This window comes from Otolemur garnettii, unplaced genomic scaffold, assembly GCF_000181295.1.
Source record: "Otolemur garnettii isolate 467f Iridium unplaced genomic scaffold, OtoGar3 scaffold00027, whole genome shotgun sequence".
NCBI classification, from domain to species: Eukaryota; Metazoa; Chordata; class Mammalia; order Primates; family Galagidae; genus Otolemur; species Otolemur garnettii.
Genome location: NW_003852422.1, coordinates 16622012 through 16638465, shown reverse-complemented (window position 1 = coordinate 16638465; position 16454 = coordinate 16622012). Strand labels below are relative to the sequence as shown.

Sequence of the window (16454 nt, the reverse complement as noted above, 5' to 3'; positions counted from 1 at the left end):
GTGTTTTGTTATTCTCATGGCAATGAACTGTGGACTTTGGGATGCTTTCCCCAAACTTGACATGGTCAGGGTCCCCCGCTCCCCTGGGACAAAATTTAGGCAGATGTGTGGATCATATTTCCTACTTGGAGTCTCTACCAGAGTTGAATGTGGTCCAGTACTGGCCAGCTGGGGATTATTTATAGGTTTTAGTTATCCAAGCTAGAGTCTCTTTCCTTCACCAAAACAGCATGAAGAGTTGATACCTTTCTGTTGCTGTTGGGTGGCTAAGTGCCCACAGTTGTTTATAAAATGGAGCAGGGAGGATTTCCTCCTACTCAGCAGAGCTGCTGGCTCAGCCTGAGCAGCTACTGGGGGGATGCTATGTGTCCCCTCCTGACACAGTGAGGCTTCCTGTCCGTGCAAGGGAAACCCACAGAAGAGAGAGTCTCAGCTGGAACCATTTGTCACTGCTTGTTTATTTGAAGATTGCCATTATTTCTACCCTTTATTGGTTTTCTTTTCTTTTTTTCTTTTATTTTTTAAGTAGGAAGTATGATGTATATTTACGTTATGTGGGGTTTTTTTTTCTGTTTCGTGTAGGCTGATATTCCAAATAGGTTTGAAATGAAACTTCACAGAAATAACATATTTGAAGAGTCCTATCGGAGAATCATGTCTGTGAAAAGACCAGATGTCCTGAAAGCTAGACTGTGGATCGAATTTGAATCAGAGAAAGGTCTTGACTATGGTGGTGTAGCCAGAGAATGGTTCTTCTTGCTGTCCAAAGAGATGTTCAACCCCTACTATGGCCTCTTTGAGTACTCTGCAACGTGAGTATATGGGGCCCATGAGAAACTGAGGGAGTGTCACTCTCCCTTAAGAGGAAGCAACACTGGTGGGTCCAGTCCCCCCCACCCCACCCCTCATATGTTTAGAGGAGGTTCTTCTACGTGGTGAAATAGCAGACTCTGTGAATGCCTCAAGTTGATTCTTCCTTTGTCTCTTTGGTTCATGGAATTGAAATCGAAAATGGGTTGGGTAATTATGGTAAGGAACAAAAGGCAATTTTCATTTGTAACATTAATTCAAGAGGAGTTGTCGTGGGGGGGAAGGATTTATTTTATAAATAAGAATGCTTTCTGAAATCACATTACTGAAAGGCAAATTATGAGGACTTTGAGGACACAAAGGGCCTGCCCTCGTCCTGTTCCCCCTTGTGTTGATACCTCATCATTCCCAGGCCTGGAGGCTGCGGCAGATTAATGTGCTTTCTCAGCAGTCAGACACTGGCTACTTATGGGCCCAACTGTTCCTCCACTAGGCTATGGATCCTGCAAGGTTTAGTGGGACCCAAGGCCCCAGTGGAGTAGCTGTTCAATCCTGAGCTCTAGGGGAACATAGGTTCACCCACATCTCCCAGCTGGTGCCAGTGTCTTGGGGGCTCCATTTGGGAGGCAGTCTCCATATCCTTCTCAGTTGCTTTAGCCAAGAACTGCCCGATTGTTTGCTGTTACTATTACTGAGTCCCATAAGAAAATCTATCATGTACAATTGATTTAAAAAGTAGAGGGCAGGGTAGGGAGGCAAAATCTTCATCTCCTACCCATTTTCCCAAAGATACCCAGTGAAGGAACCTGTCTGTAGAACTCAGTATGAAACCCCAGGTCCTCACGACCTTGAGATTAAAGGAGGACCATTGGACACACCAAAACATTTGCAGGTTTGCATTGTTGAGGCAGCCGTATCCTGTTCCCAGTGTCCCTGAGTAGTCATCACACAGACCAAGGATTGGACCAGTAGGAAAAAATCTTACACCCAAACTCAAAGTCTCCAGAAGGAATTGATTTCCCTTTATTACAGTCAACCTAAAGTACACACATCGTCAGGAATCCCTGCATGGCTGTTTTGTTACATGGGGTTTCTCATCTTCCCAAGATTCTCTGTTGAACCATATATGTGAAAGAGACTTTGGTAGGTCAAAAATAGTCACACATCAGCAGTTTCTAATGATTTGACTTACTGTGTAGGGCATGTGCATCTGCTCTCATAGATCTCCGTGGTCGGTCACAGAAACCATGGTGGCTGGTCATGTCCTCCAGCTTACACTTTTCCCACTAGGGACGGAATGTTTGCAGGGACACTGGAAAGGTTGTGTAACAGCAAAGCAAAATTCCAGTTCTTGCATTTCTTATTTGAAAATATAATCAGGCTTTTGTTCTCTCTCTTCTTCCCCCAAAGGGACAACTATACCCTTCAGATCAATCCAAATTCAGGCCTCTGTAATGAAGATCATTTGTCCTATTTCACTTTTATTGGAAGAGTTGCTGGCCTGGCAGTATTTCATGGGAAACTCTTAGATGGTAAGTTATTAAAAAGTCTTAAAAAGTGATAAAAATACAGCAGTGCTGTTTGTTCTTCCCTAATAAGTGTCTTATCTTTCACATCATAGATTTTTAAGCAGATGCTTTACTAGTTCTCTTTAATCCAATGAGATATTTTTATGTTCTGGCCATAATGGAGATGCTTTCCCCTGATATCATCTTAATTTGGGGGTTAAAAAACATAGTGTTTACACATAGTTTTAAAATATTCTTTTTTAAAAACTTAAGTGTAAAACACAACATTCCGTATTTATACATTTTGTTTTTCAGAATAACTTTTCTTTAAGGAGAGCCAAATTTGTTGACAGATGGACAAGCTAATTGAAAAGTTAATTAAAATGATCTAATCCATCCAGTATTCTGTCATTGTTCCATTTGTCCCCAAATTATTATTTTTTAAATAATTTCAAAGTAATGTTAAAACCCAGCGAAGACCTTAGCTCCAAAACAGATGACACAAAATGATTTTGTTCTTATTTAGAGCATACAAATCATGGGAAAATTTCAAATGACTCTAACATGCATGTTAGAAATCAAATCCTCTACCTGGCAGTGTATCTATAGGCTTATTATAATAGAGACTTTTAATGGATTGGGTCATTTCTTTGCTGAAATCGAGTGTGAGAAAAAAGAATCAGAAATATTTTTTAACAACTTAAGGGTAGAATGGTTGAGGTTGGAAGACAGTAAGATTAGAGATTGACATTGCAGTTACTGATAATAACGATATTCCCAGAGAAATAATATACCAATTGCATTTGTGGAGCCTTAACTAGTCCAGTAAATAATTGATATGCCCTCTTTACTTTCCCCTTTAATATATTTTTACTATCACTGACTGATTTTGATGCTGTGAGTTCCATACTTCATTTCTAATTTACTTCAACCTTCATAGAAGAATGTCAGTTCTTCTAAGTGAGAAGACACTGTTAGTTGCTCACAGGGGAATATGGCAAAGTATAAGATGTGATTCGACCTCAGTGAATAGTTTAATGAGACAAAGAAATAAAAAAAACAAGAGAATCAAGCCAGGCTTGGTGGCTCACACTGTAATCCTAGCACTCTGGGAGAGTGAGATAGGGTGGATTTTCTGAGCTAAGGAGTTCGAGACCAGCCTAAGAGTGAGTCCCCATCTCTACTAAAAACAGAAAAACTAGGTGAGCAATGTGGAGGGTACCTGTAGGCCCAGCTCAAGCTGAAACAGGAGGATCTCTTGAGCCCAAAAGTTTGAGGTTGCTGTGAGCTATGACTCCATGGCGTTTTACCCAGGGTAACAGAGTGAGACTATTTCCAAAATAATACTAATAATAAAACAACAGAAGAATCACAGTGATAGCGTCCAGGCCGAAGGGAACACAGTGAGCATGCAGAGGAGAAGCTGATCTAGCTCAGACAGCACTTCTCTAGGACAGGTGGGGCAGCATTGGGCACTCAGAGGCTGAGGTCAGGTCAGAAGACTGGCCACAAGGCAAGGCTTCCCAGAGGCAGGTGGATGGAAGCAAGTACAAAAGGGGGATCCAGGAGACAGCTGAAGAGGTCTCCACAAAAGTTGTCACACTATGTAAGCCAAGAATTGCAAAATGAAGAGCCAGGGTGCACATGGCAGTGTACTGCAGGTGGGGGTACACGTCTGCCCCCTGTTTCACGTGGCTGGCTTCATGCTTTTCCCTCACCAGACTAGCCAGGTGCTGAAGTGCCACACTTACCCAGGGGGTCTGGCCTGTGCTACAGGCACTGGTGCCCAGTGGGCAAGGGTGGAGGGGGTGAGAAGCCTGAGATGCTAGGTCTGGTGGGACTGCGTCACATCATGCCAGCCTGCCTTTGGACCAGGTGAAGTGACAGTCCCTGTGGGACACCTGTGTGGTGGAAGAGTTGTCGCCATGCCGGCGTTTCCGAGGCTGCTGCGTCCCCAGGAGGTTGAGCGTGCCTGCTCAGCTGTGTCCCTCATTTCCACCTACTCTCCTTCCAGTGTTTTCTCCCAGGATTTTTTCCCCATAACTGCCCAAGCAGTGATTCTGAAATGCAGAAGGAATTTTCCCCTGGCTTCCCTATCACCTTCAGGGAACACCCCAAACTCTGGCACCCAGTGCAACCTGTGCAGTGCCTGACCCCATCTCTGGCCTGGCCTTCCAAGGGCACCCTGTGTGCGTCCACCCTGGCATATCTCCAGCGAGTCTGCAGTCTCGTTCCTCTGCTCGGAGGGCCCTTTGCTCTCCCAGTTCATGGGCCTTATTTGTACTGCAGACCCTTCCTTGACCTGGAAGCTCCTCTCCCACTTCCCAGGGCCCTTCCGTCCCCTCTTTGCCTCTTTGCCACATTTCTCAGCATAGCTGCCCTCCCGCCTGCCACCTGTCCGTGACTTACTGCAGAGGCCCTCAGCCATTCATGCCTCCTGGTTTCTCAGTCAAATTGAGACCACATTGAATCAACTAGAAACTAAACCCAGTTTTCCCCATATTTTAGGTTTCTTCATTAGACCATTTTACAAAATGATGTTGGGAAAGCAGATCACGCTGAATGACATGGAATCTGTGGTGAGTAAATCCACATCGCCCACGCTGGCCACTGTGGGGGGACTCGCGCACAACGGTGACCATGTTCAGTTTTGGAGTGTTACCCGGCAGTTGATAGGGTTGCTGTCATTCAGTGCGAACAGCAGGGAACATGTCATTGAGAAGTTATCTCATCTCTCTCACAGAACACAAAGGGATAGCAGGTGAATCTCTGTTCTCTGACCTCATAAAAACGGCAGAGACAAGGCCAAAACAGTAAGTCCTCCTAGACGGGGAAGGGTCATGACCACTGCAGCGTGGGAAAGTGAGACATAAATGCTGTGAGAAGTTCTCCCCACAAGGATGCAGTTTTTCTTGTTGCCTTTAACTTACTAATTTTACCCACATAGACTATTTTAGAGTTGAAAGGATTTTCTATAAGAACAAAAAGTGACATTCCTTTCATAATATATTCTTGCTTCTGTTTCTCTTTTAACTTACCTGTACCCCACCATCTGCTCCCCACCAGGCGTGAGGGTGTTTGCCAATGTGCCGGGGCCCACCCAAGCCCAGTGGAAGCGTCTCTGCCCATCTGGGGTCTTTGTAGGGCTACTTTCATGTTCTACCCTTTGAGCTGGAAGGTTCCCGAGTGGCTGGCCTTGGCGCCAGCGGTATTCCTGCTCCTCCAGAGGAAGCTGGCAGAGCTCTGAACCCACTGCTGGGGGCCCGTCTTGGGTGGGTGGGCTGGTGCCTCCGTGGCACCTGTCTCGGCTTTCTCTCCAGCTTCACCTTTTGTTTCTGCTTTATGCTTCTGCTACAGGAGCGTAGGGATTGCTCTTAGAGGCTAATTTAATACTAGACGCTGGCAGTTAGCACTTTAAATACAGCGCACATATTTTTTCCCTTTTCAGAAGAGGGACCCTGGGCCTGACAGAAGGGAGGGGAGCCAAGGGCACTTCCGCCTCCTGCTCTAGATTCCGAAATCAGAGCAGCTGCCTGTTTGGCTTAAATTAACTTGTAGAGAGCAATAAAAGCACAGAAAAGGGTATAACTTAAAATCGTGGTATTTGGTTAGAACATTCCCTGGCCTTCCTGTCCTTCTCTGAAAGTTGCAGTCTTTAAAGACACATAGTGTCTCCGCAAGTCAAATTCTGTGCACCAGGACTGTGTGCACAGTCTGTCCTCCATTGGAGTAGCTTCCTTTGCCATGCTCTAGAGAGGACAGGATTCACCTACAAGCCCCCATTACCACCAAAATACCTCCGTTTATGTTATAAATTAAAGATGAAGATTTAGTTTGGGGGCAAGGCAGGGAACATGACATTAGTGAGAGATGTAATTCTTGAGAACTCTACATGGAATTACTTCGGAAGAACTTAATTATTTAAAGATACCACAAAAGTTTGCATTTGGGTAAAAAAGTCGAATCTCAATTTCTGTGTCATTTCTGTAGGATAGCGAATATTACAACTCTTTGAAGTGGATCCTAGAAAATGACCCTACTGAGCTGGACCTCATGTTCTGCATAGATGAAGAAAATTTCGGACAGGTGCGTGTGGGTAACCTGGGAACTCCTCTCTGCCTTTCCGAGTGGTGTCTTTCTTCATCGACTGTAACACAGATTCGCTGGACAATTAAAAACAACCACCAGGAGCTCTGAATGTTAATTATCAGCTTATTATAGTGATGCCCTCCTGCCATGTCAGAGAATCACTCCCCATTTCCAGGCCTTTCTCTGTTTCTGTACAAAAATTCTAAGAGGTCTCTGGGGCAAGAACCAGCTCCCCTTTCTAACCTGAAGTAAACCCGAATGGGAGTGTTTGATTTGTACCTTGCTTTCAGAATTTGGGTTCTCTGGGAAATTCTGTGATTGTTTGCACAGCAGTGCAGATAAATGCCTGTGAGTGGGTAGTGCTGAGGAGCACGGCCTTTCTCCTTGCTTCTCCCTGGTTCTGTTGCCATGGTGACACTCATCCCAGGGGCCCAGCATGACAGGCCCAGGCCGTTCTGCCATTCAGTTCAGGTTTGCTTTGTTACTGCTACACTGTCACTGAGGCTGGATCAGTTCTTAAAGTTAATTTCAAGGGTAAAGTCACCTGCTTGGGATTTTTTCATCGTCATCCTAAGGGTCTATAGGAGGATGGGTGTGTCTTAAGTCTAAACCTTGTGATTTGCTTGTCCCCCAGTAATAATGACGCTTCTTGGGAAATGATCTCAAGGCAGCAACTGACCCTGGCACCTGTCCTTTCATAAGAGCCCACAGATATTTCTCATGTCAAACCAAATCTGCATGGCCTCAAAATTAATTAGATCATAGAACTCATTTTAAGGGTTGCCATCTGGAAAATGAAATGGGTTTATTTTTTATTGCATCGGAGATGATTGAAAGTATATCCTGCTATCAAAAAAGCACATTTGTGACTCTGTCACTTTATAGTTTTCAGTGCTGTGGTTAGTCTCACAAGTGAAGCTACGGATCAGGTCTCTTCCCGCTTGGGTTAGTGAAATCTTAGAAAGTCTCAGAAAAGAAGATAAATGCCACTCATTATAAAGGGATTAGTGACCAGTGGGGGCAAATATTGTTGAACTAGAAAATAATCACATAAAACCCAAATCACTTATCACGCCATGTTCTGTATTTGAGCCAGGAAACTTCCAGTCACCAGTGAGTTCTGGGCGTGATGGAGCTCAGGGTCTCTGGGTGGTCCTTCCTCCCAGCTGGCTTTGAGGCTCGTAGCAGAACCTCAGGCAGCAGACATAAGAGACTTGTGACTTGTTATAAATCATAGACGGGTCCACTAAAAATCTCTTGTTGGACCCCGTACCTCCCCTCCTCCCCCCACCATATCACAACCTCATGGCTAAGAATCCTCACAGACAAGTGGACACTGCCGTCCTGCAGGGGGACCTTGTGATGGGCAAAGAGGATGAACCAGGGGCTTCTCCAGCACGAGACACTCAGGATGTCTCCCAGTCCTTGTCTCCTCTCCTCCTCCCCTGCCTTTGACACTAACTGCTCTTCCTCTTCTCCATGATTTCAGTGTCCTGGGTGACCTGTGCCCAGTCTTTACCCTCTGCTTTCCCGTCACATCCAGAAGGCTGGGGATCCTTGTACAGCCCAGCTCTGCTCACCACCACCCCTCATCTCCAGCCCCCACTTGCCTTCTAGTCTCCATGTGTTCCGGGTCTGACTCGTCCACTGCTTTTCCCAAAAGGCTCCAGCATCCCATGTCCTTTTCCCAGTCCACCTCTGCCACCATCACCTCCCGCCCAAAGTGATGACCTCTCCTTGGAGCCCTCCTCTCTCCTCACACTGCCTCCCCAGGCCGGTGTCCTATAGACTGGCTCTCCCTCTGCTTCACACTCCGCTTAGTCCCTGATGGTGCTACCATAACAGCCTCCTGCTCCCTCCAGCCTTGTCCCCTCCCTTTGCCCTTGGCTCAGTCTGTGTGTGCCCCCATAGGCAATGTTTCTGAAATCTAGACTGTGTAGTTCTTCTACTGGGCTGTCATGCTGGCATGGCTCAGGACCCCTGACTACCCAACCCTGCCCTCCTCTGGGAAGGAGCTCCTTCCTCCTGCCCCCACCAGCTGCTGGGCACCGTCACACTGTTCCCGGTGACACCTCACTGCCCAGTGTTGGCTGCACTATGCCCTCCACACAGCCGCATTCTCTCTCCAGCTCCGTCCAGCCCCCCTTGTCATGCTGCCCTCTAGCTTAGCTGTGCACTGTAGGCCCTTCGAGGCCCTTTGGGTATGTCCAGTGCTCAGCATGTAGTTGATGCCTGCTGAATACTTACCAAGCCTGTGAATGAGTAGTGCGGCCTAGTGTTCGAAAAAAATGTTAATAGTGTGGTAATAGGAATCCTAAGGGTGAGGAAACCAAGTCAGTAGATTCTCAGAGTCTTCCTTAATTTTAAGCTAGACCTAAGGCATGGGTAGTCACCCTGGAGCTCTCTGCCTTTCATTTTTAACATGTGCAGGAAGGAGTAAAAATACAGAACCAAGAAAGACTTAAAATTAATCTTGTGTGTCAGATGTATAAAACGTCTCTGTATCCACTTAGAGCAAACCTTATGACCACCTGAGATACAGTTAAGTGTATTTCAGAAAACTGTTGGCAATGCCAAAGTTAGACGCAAGTGATCTGGGAAACCTTCCTTAGTGTAGTTAGCTAAATGTAACTTGGAAAGTAAAAGCCAAACACAGGATGTTCAGATTTTTGAGTAGACTTCTAATAAAGATTCTGATCATTAGTTCATGCCAAATATTCATTAAAAACAATTCTCAAACCCCCTCATTTAATATTGTGGATTCTGCTAACTTTGGGCAGAATCAGGGAGAGAGGGTAATCAAATCAGAACAGACCCAGGAGATGAGTAAGGTGATGATTAGGTACCCATTTGTTAAATTACCGTCTTGCCTTTTTAAGATAGCTAACCTGATTGTCAGGGAACCCACTTGTCTGTCGTGCTCTCTGGGAGGAATTTGGAGAAAGTTGAGCAGCCACAGATTGATCTCATCTCCCATATCCCCGCATCATCAAGCCTTGTTCACTGGGCCTCCTAAGTATTCCTCACATCTGTCCGTTTTCCCTCTCTGTCGCCCCACCAGCGCCCACGTCCAGGCTGTTGTGTTCTGTTCTTTTGTAGACTCCTAACTGGTCTCTTTATATCACTTTGGCCTCCTGTAATGACAGAGGCAGGCACTTCCCTTGAGAGAATGACCCAAATCTTTAGTTTGCTCCATGAGGTCCTGTGTGGCCTGTCCCTGCTTCCTGCCTGCTGCTCCTCCAGACTTATTTTGCATCACAGACTTGACCTTGTCCTTTCCAGGGCTGCCTCACTGGCCTCCTTGAACACCTCAGGCTCCTTCCTGCCTCAGGCCCTTGGCTGGGGCTACACCTTCTCCCTCCTACACCTAGACTTTCTTCCTCGGAGAAGTTGGCCCTTCAGAGCACCTTCCGTGCCTGCCTGTGGCATGTGCCACAGATGACTATGTATGTGTCTCAGGGTGTGTTTAGCATCTGTCCCACCAGGCTTCATCTTGGTGACACCAGCAGCATGGCTGCCTTCTGTTCCCCATTGCACACCTGCCATTAGCACAGTGCCTGGCACATGGTGGGCAACTCAGAGTGCATTTGCTGCGGGGAAACCCAGGCCCTAACAAGGCGCTTGGCTTGTCCAGTACTCTCGCCCCTTTCAGCCTCTGCAAAACCATTAACTATGCTGCAAGTGATTCTAACCCGGGGGACGCCCAACGCCTCCCTGATGTCAAAAGAGCAAGTCATTGAGACGAAGCAAGTGCAGTTCGACTCAGTGAGACGAAGCAAGTGCAGTTGCCAGGAGGCAAAGTGGACATGCAGCATTTGAGCTTTATTTTTTCATGTCACAGTTTAGAAATAACAGGCTGAACTTTGATAGCTGTTGCGTGTGTAATGAAACTGCAGCTGTTACCGCTGTTGTGTAATTTCTTTTCTTTCTGATTGGTGAGAATTTGGAGCCTGCTGGTTTCTCAGCCCTAACACGTATGAATGTTTCCGTGAAGCCATTTCAGTATTTGAGTGATTACCGTTTGCCAAGCAGGAAGAGTATATCACATGTGTATGCACGCACACACACCCCCAAGAGAGGAGCCTTTGTAGAGCTGCAGCAAGTAGGAATTCTTTTCTGCCTGCTCTGCACAGCGGTTTCTGGCATGGTGATTCTGAAGAGGCCCTGGTGCTGTGGCATAGGGAGGAGAGAGTGGGCACTGGTCACGTAGGAAGCTCTTGAGGACCAGGTCTGCCCCGGTTAAGGTGCACATTCTCAGCAGGATGATCACGCCAAGGGGGCCAAAAGTAGTTCTCAGAGAAGGAAAGAATATCAGATGTTAAGAGGGTTTGTGGCCCTCCTGGGGGCCGTGGGACACACTGCAGGTGAACTGCAGATCCGTTAAGATTTCATGAGGGGAGGCGGTCCCGGGAGGGGAGTGTAAAAAGTTTCCTGAGAGAGTGGTAAGGGAGGAAGAAGATTGACCTACTCTAGACTGGGGAAGGGAGTGAGAAGGCAGAAACTGTCAAAGGGAAAGAGAGGTGAGCAGCGGGGCAAGCCATGGCAGAAGCCAGAAAGCAGACGGAGGGCCAGAGGCGGAGGCGCCCCTGGAAGGGCAGAGGCTGTAGCTCCTCAAGACAGGCCTAGGGAACAGGTGGGTAGCCACTGAGGAAATCTGAAGTTAGAAGGGTATGCCTCCATGCTGTCGGTACAGTCACTTTAATGTAGTGATTCTCAACCTGTGGGTCGCAACCCCTTTGTAACAATGAAAATATATCGTGGCTTTAGGAAGGTTGAGAACCACTGCTTTAATGTCTGTTGGGAGGCAGTGGAGAGGGTGAAGAAGGCCTGGCTGGGACGGTGGATGGCAGGGGTATCCCGGGCTGGGGAGCAGGTGCTGAGGACCCAGGCTGCATGTCACCAGGTTTGTGTGTACATGTCAGGGTGGGTGTCTGTCCAGCAGCACTTAGCACTCAGAAATGGAGTTTTGACAAATGTTACCCTGCCCAACTCTAGCATGATCTGTTTCTTAACCAACTTCTCAAACATACAGCATAAAGTGTCTTTGGAAGACTGGGGAGATGTATATGAATCCAAAGTCTTTAATTTGGCACAGAAGGATTCTAATTCTCTGTCAGTCGTAGGTCCTCAGTGATCTCCATGCGGAAGAGAGGGAGGCTTGGACTCAAGCCAGAAATGGGAGTTTTTCTGCTTCCCACAAAGGCTTAGCGAGCACCTGCAGTATGCCAGGCACTGTTAGCGTTCCTCACATCGGGTCCCTTGGGGTCCAGACACAGGAAACGCTGCTGGCCCAGAAGGCCAGGGCGATGGCAGGAGTGCATGGATGGTGGGACATGGGCAAGAGCGGCAGGATCACTCTGAGCAGGAGCTGCAGACGCTGCTCGCCGGGGATCAGGGCCCCTGTCTGGCACCAGCTGCAGCTGGGGTATCCTCTTGATCCCTTGTTGAAGCCACCCCACCTTTCCAGGTCTCTTCATCTCATGGTGGTGCCGTGCCCTCTTGGGACCTGTGCCAGAGCCCACCTGCATCACCTCTAGGGGCAGGCAGGATTGGGGGAGCCCCCAGGTCTTCTCCCTGCTCTGCACTACTCACCCTGCCCCTTTGAGACCACAGCCTCTGTGTCAGGTGGCAGTTGTGAGGACATACAGTCCTTCCTCTCCTGTGATGGCAGCATCTGAAATCAGGAGGTGTGAAGTGTGGGGGAAAGCCAAAGCGCAACAAGGCCGTAGTTGGACAGATGTGTGGCGGAAAGGGAGGCCCCCAGAGAAACCGTGTGCAGAGTCGCACTTTGGAGTCAGGCCTTGCATCCCAGCCCTCTCCACTTCCCCCAGAGCCTCACTGTCAGCTGAGAAAGGCAGCAAGGGGGCCTGCCTGGTAGCAGGGGGTGCAGTGATTTCACTTGTGATGGGCCTGGCACTGCTCCTGCCACCCAGGCTGGGGTGGGGCGGGGCAGTCTCACAGTCAGCCCTGGCCAGACTAAGACGTGGAATTTGGCTGTGGTCATTGCTTCCTGTGGAAAGGACATCTGTGACGAACCCAAGGAGGAAGGAAATTCAACAACTGTAGGTGTTTGAACTGAGAAGCAACTATGGCCACAACTGGGACATTTTTCCCTACCTAGTAGCTTAAGGCGTAAAACTAAAGCCCTCCCCTCACTGCCCAGCAGAGAAACCTGTGATCAGGGTGAACCACCACTCTGGACAGCTGCCCACAGAGTGATTTATTGCTTACATCCTCGTTATTTAGCGTGGATAGTATGATCCCTTTTCAAAAACAGTTCAGTTTATCTTATGATAAAATGTTAACCTTTATAATAAGAATAAAGCTGATACAATAAAAATCTATATCATCTGTCATTCCCACTATCTCAAGAAAAACCATGATTAAAAAAACATTGATTTATATCTTCCAGAAGTATTCCCTTTAACCACACATGCCAGATATTTTTTATGGGAATGGAATGTATATCACAGACACCTTTCAGTGGTACCCATCTGCCCATTTTAATAGCTACCCTGGATTCCGTTTTGTGGATGTGCCATGTGTTTTTGACCGTGCCCTGTTGGTTGGTGTTCAAGCTATTTTAGTATTTCCCAATCTAAACATGGAATTCTGTATAATCTTGGAATATCTCTTTATATGTAACATATAAATTGTAACCTGGGGATATGTATTTTATATATTAGCTGTTTTTTTTCTGTAGCATAAATTCTAAAAGAGAAATTATTGTGAAAAGGGATATGCACTTTAAAATTTTGATGCCTGTTGCCAAAGTATCTTCCAAAAAGGTTGAACCAGCTCGACTCCCACCGCTAGTTTTGATGAGAACAATTTCTCCACACTCTGCGGCTCCAGCTCGGTTTGCTGTTTGGGGGCCAGGCAGGGGCTTCTCCTTTGCTCTCCCCTGCTATCCTGTGCCTCTGACTCTGCAACTTTCTGGAAACTGCTGCTCCCAGACAACCCCTGGGGAGGCCAGTGAGCAGAGAAAGACGGAGAGCTGAGCTCTGGTGGTTGGGTCCCAAGGGGTTTTGACTTAGGATCCCAGAGACCTGTGGGGTGACGAAGGGAAGAAGGGTCTTCGTGTCTCTGAGCTGTACTGAACGCCTGCTCAGTCCCAAGAACTGGCCTTGGATTTAGTAACTTGTCTTCAGTGTGGATCTGCTAGAAAGACCCCATCACTGCAGGGAGCAGCAAGGCAGTCTTTAGGGGGACTATATGGGAAATAAAAGAACAGACGATACATTATATTAAAAAACTGAACATTTATCTAACCAATGCAATCAGTGTAACCTGGTTCTTTGTACCCTTAATGAATCCCCAACAATTAAACAAACAAACAGAACAAAAGGTAAGTGAATATTGTGTTCAGTCCTCTAAAACACCAGTGAAGAGCTGGCAGTGTTTTGCTGTAGGGATGTCCCCAGCCGAGTGAAAGCTGCCTGGCATCCTCTCTCCCTGTCATGTCCTGGGCCAGGCAGGAGCAGATGCCACCGAGAGGAGACAGGGTGAGCTGGGAAGGCAGCCAGCCACAGGGGAGCGGAATGTGGGGTATAAGGAAGTATTCCAGGAAAACCAGAAATACAGCAGCAGGTTTAAAATCCATATGGGGCGCAGTAACGAGTTACTCTGACTTAGTAGAAAATGGAGTTCAGTTATGGGGTGGAGAAACAAGATCCCTTTCTAAATAAGAAAAATAACTGTAAGGAGACTAGATCAATGACCAGTGAGTTTTAATTTTAAAAGCCCTCAGTGTGAACAGGAGCAAGAGTCAGACATGTGGAGAGAAAGTGTGCTGTGCAGCAGAGTGTGGGTATCTGGGTCAGAAGGGCTCAGGCTTCCCCGGGGTGTGGGTGGCAGAGGCGGGGGGACCACTGCCCAGGCACAGCTTGCTTTATAGGTGGGAATCTGTATCCTCCTCATGTTATAACACTGACACTTAATTCTGGAAACCCCCTCGCCCAGTTCCGTTTACTCTGCAGTACAGCCAGGCAGGCTCAGCAAAACAACTAAAAGGAACCCCACCAAGATGGTGACGTGGCTTCAGTCCAATAGGGGAGTTGTGGGTGGTATATTTTTCAACTTCTTTTCCCCAAAATGTCTATAATGAGAATAAACATTATATTTTAAAATGGTAGGCCTCTCTCCCTGCCTCACAGGCAGAGTTGCTGCCTGGGATCAGCTCTGTGCTCATATACGGTCGTGGGTGGTTCTAAGGGAGGGAGCTCCCCAGCAGGTGGGCTGGGGGCGGGTGTCCTGGTGCAGAGAAATGTCTGTGGGCCTTAGAAAGGCAGGTAAATCCACCTCTTCAGCCCGGCTTCCTAAGAAGGTGGCTTGTTTGCTGCTTTCGTCTCTTCTTTCAAGTCCTTACGTTTGCCTCTCTGAAAGAAGTTTCACGCATCCTTTTTTATGACCGTAAAATTGAACTTCCAGAAACAAAATGGGTTAGAATTTGGATCTCTGTAGTCTTGATGGATGTACCCTGCCTGTTCTTTTCTCTGTTAAACATAATTAATTTCCTGATAAATGAATAGCAACTGGAAACAATGTTACTCTTCTCTGTTATTGCCAATGTGTGAAGAATAATTAAAACTCATAAATAACCATAAAACAATTTGCCTTTAATGATAGCTTGTTTAAATGTAGAGCATCTTAACAATTTGAAAGACCCATTAGAAATTCTCTGGTGCGCAGAGCCCATTTACTGAGAAGTATTTCTGAATAAATTTTGATTATCTTCCTTTCATGGTAAGACATTATGACTCATTAATACACAAAATAACCTCATGATGGTGATTGTTGTTTTATCTTTGTAATTACAGACATATCAAGTGGATCTGAAACCCAATGGGTCAGAAATAATGGTAACCAATGAAAACAAAAGGGAATATATTGAGTACGTATACACATATTTACAACCTTTTCTTTTAATAAATTGAACAGTATATTTGTTGACATTCATTACCAAAATAGCTCTTGGATACTGTGGGCATGAGTTCATTGGTCAGTTTTCAACAGTATGAGTTCTTTTCTGTCTTGGGTGTGGGGTGGAGAGTGTGCCTGCTATCATCCTCCAGTGAGCTGCCATACAGAGGCATAGAGGAGGAAGAAAAGGTGCATGTCATCAAGCGATATGGTAAATGCTCTTGGAGTATGTGGATGGCACAGCTCAAATTTAGAATTGCAGGCTGGGCACAGTGGCTCACACCTATAATCCTAGCACTTCGGGAGGCCAAGGCAGGAGGGTCACTTGAGTCGAGGAGTTCGAGACCAGCCTGAGCAACGTAGCAAGACTCCCATTTCCACTCCCCCTAGAAAAACAACCAGGGCTGGTGGCAGATACCTGTAAGTTCCAGGTAGCTACTCGGGAGGCTGAGATAGGAGGAGTCATTTGAACCCAGGAGTTTGAGATTGCATTCAGCTGTGATGACACCAATGCACTACAGCTCAGGGCAACAAAGAGAGACTCTGTCTCAAAAAAACTAGATAAAATTTAGAATTACAACAGTGGAATACAATGTCAAGGGACCAGTGAGGTAAAATTAGGAACCAGCGAGGATCAAATGTTTTATTTCTCTCCCAACTTCTTTTCTGTAATGAAAATGCACAAAAGTAGTTAAAATGGATAGGAAGATTGTTTAGCATGTGTAAACATAAGGCATTGTTTCTGATATCTGTCATTTTTGTGATTCACTGCCCCTACAGCTTGGTCATCCAGTGGAGGTTTGTGAACAGGGTCCAGAAGCAGATGAACGCCTTCCTGGAGGTGAGCCACACTTCCTGGGATGCTGTACCAGGCACCTTTAGTCCTGGGCTGACGGGAGTCACCCTTCCTTTGTGTGGTGTGGTAGGACCAATCATGCACTGAGAGACTGGGTGGGAGTAGGGACACGCCGTGGGACCGCCAGGATCACAGCCAGCACCATGACCAGTCTCCAGCCAGGAGTGCTCAGCTGGTGTGCCACTGCCTTTTTAAAGTATTTTCTTACTTGGCTTCTCTTGTTTTTTATTTGCCTTTTTTTATTTTTTATTTTTATTTTTTTATTTTTT

General features: G+C 46.7%; 1 protein-coding gene across 1 annotated transcript in view; it reads left to right on the top strand.

Moving 5' to 3' along the window:
• NEDD4L (neural precursor cell expressed, developmentally down-regulated 4-like, E3 ubiquitin protein ligase) overlaps positions 1 to 16454 on the top strand; it is a 339833-nt gene that overhangs the window by 312676 nt on the left and 10703 nt on the right. The window contains exons 21-26 of the mRNA XM_023512363.1: positions 583 to 812; positions 2221 to 2342; positions 4827 to 4897; positions 6309 to 6404; positions 15227 to 15300; positions 16110 to 16170. Of these exons, the coding sequence (XP_023368131.1) occupies positions 583 to 812; positions 2221 to 2342; positions 4827 to 4897; positions 6309 to 6404; positions 15227 to 15300; positions 16110 to 16170 (654 nt within the window). The remainder of the gene's footprint in view (positions 1 to 582; positions 813 to 2220; positions 2343 to 4826; positions 4898 to 6308; positions 6405 to 15226; positions 15301 to 16109; positions 16171 to 16454) is intronic.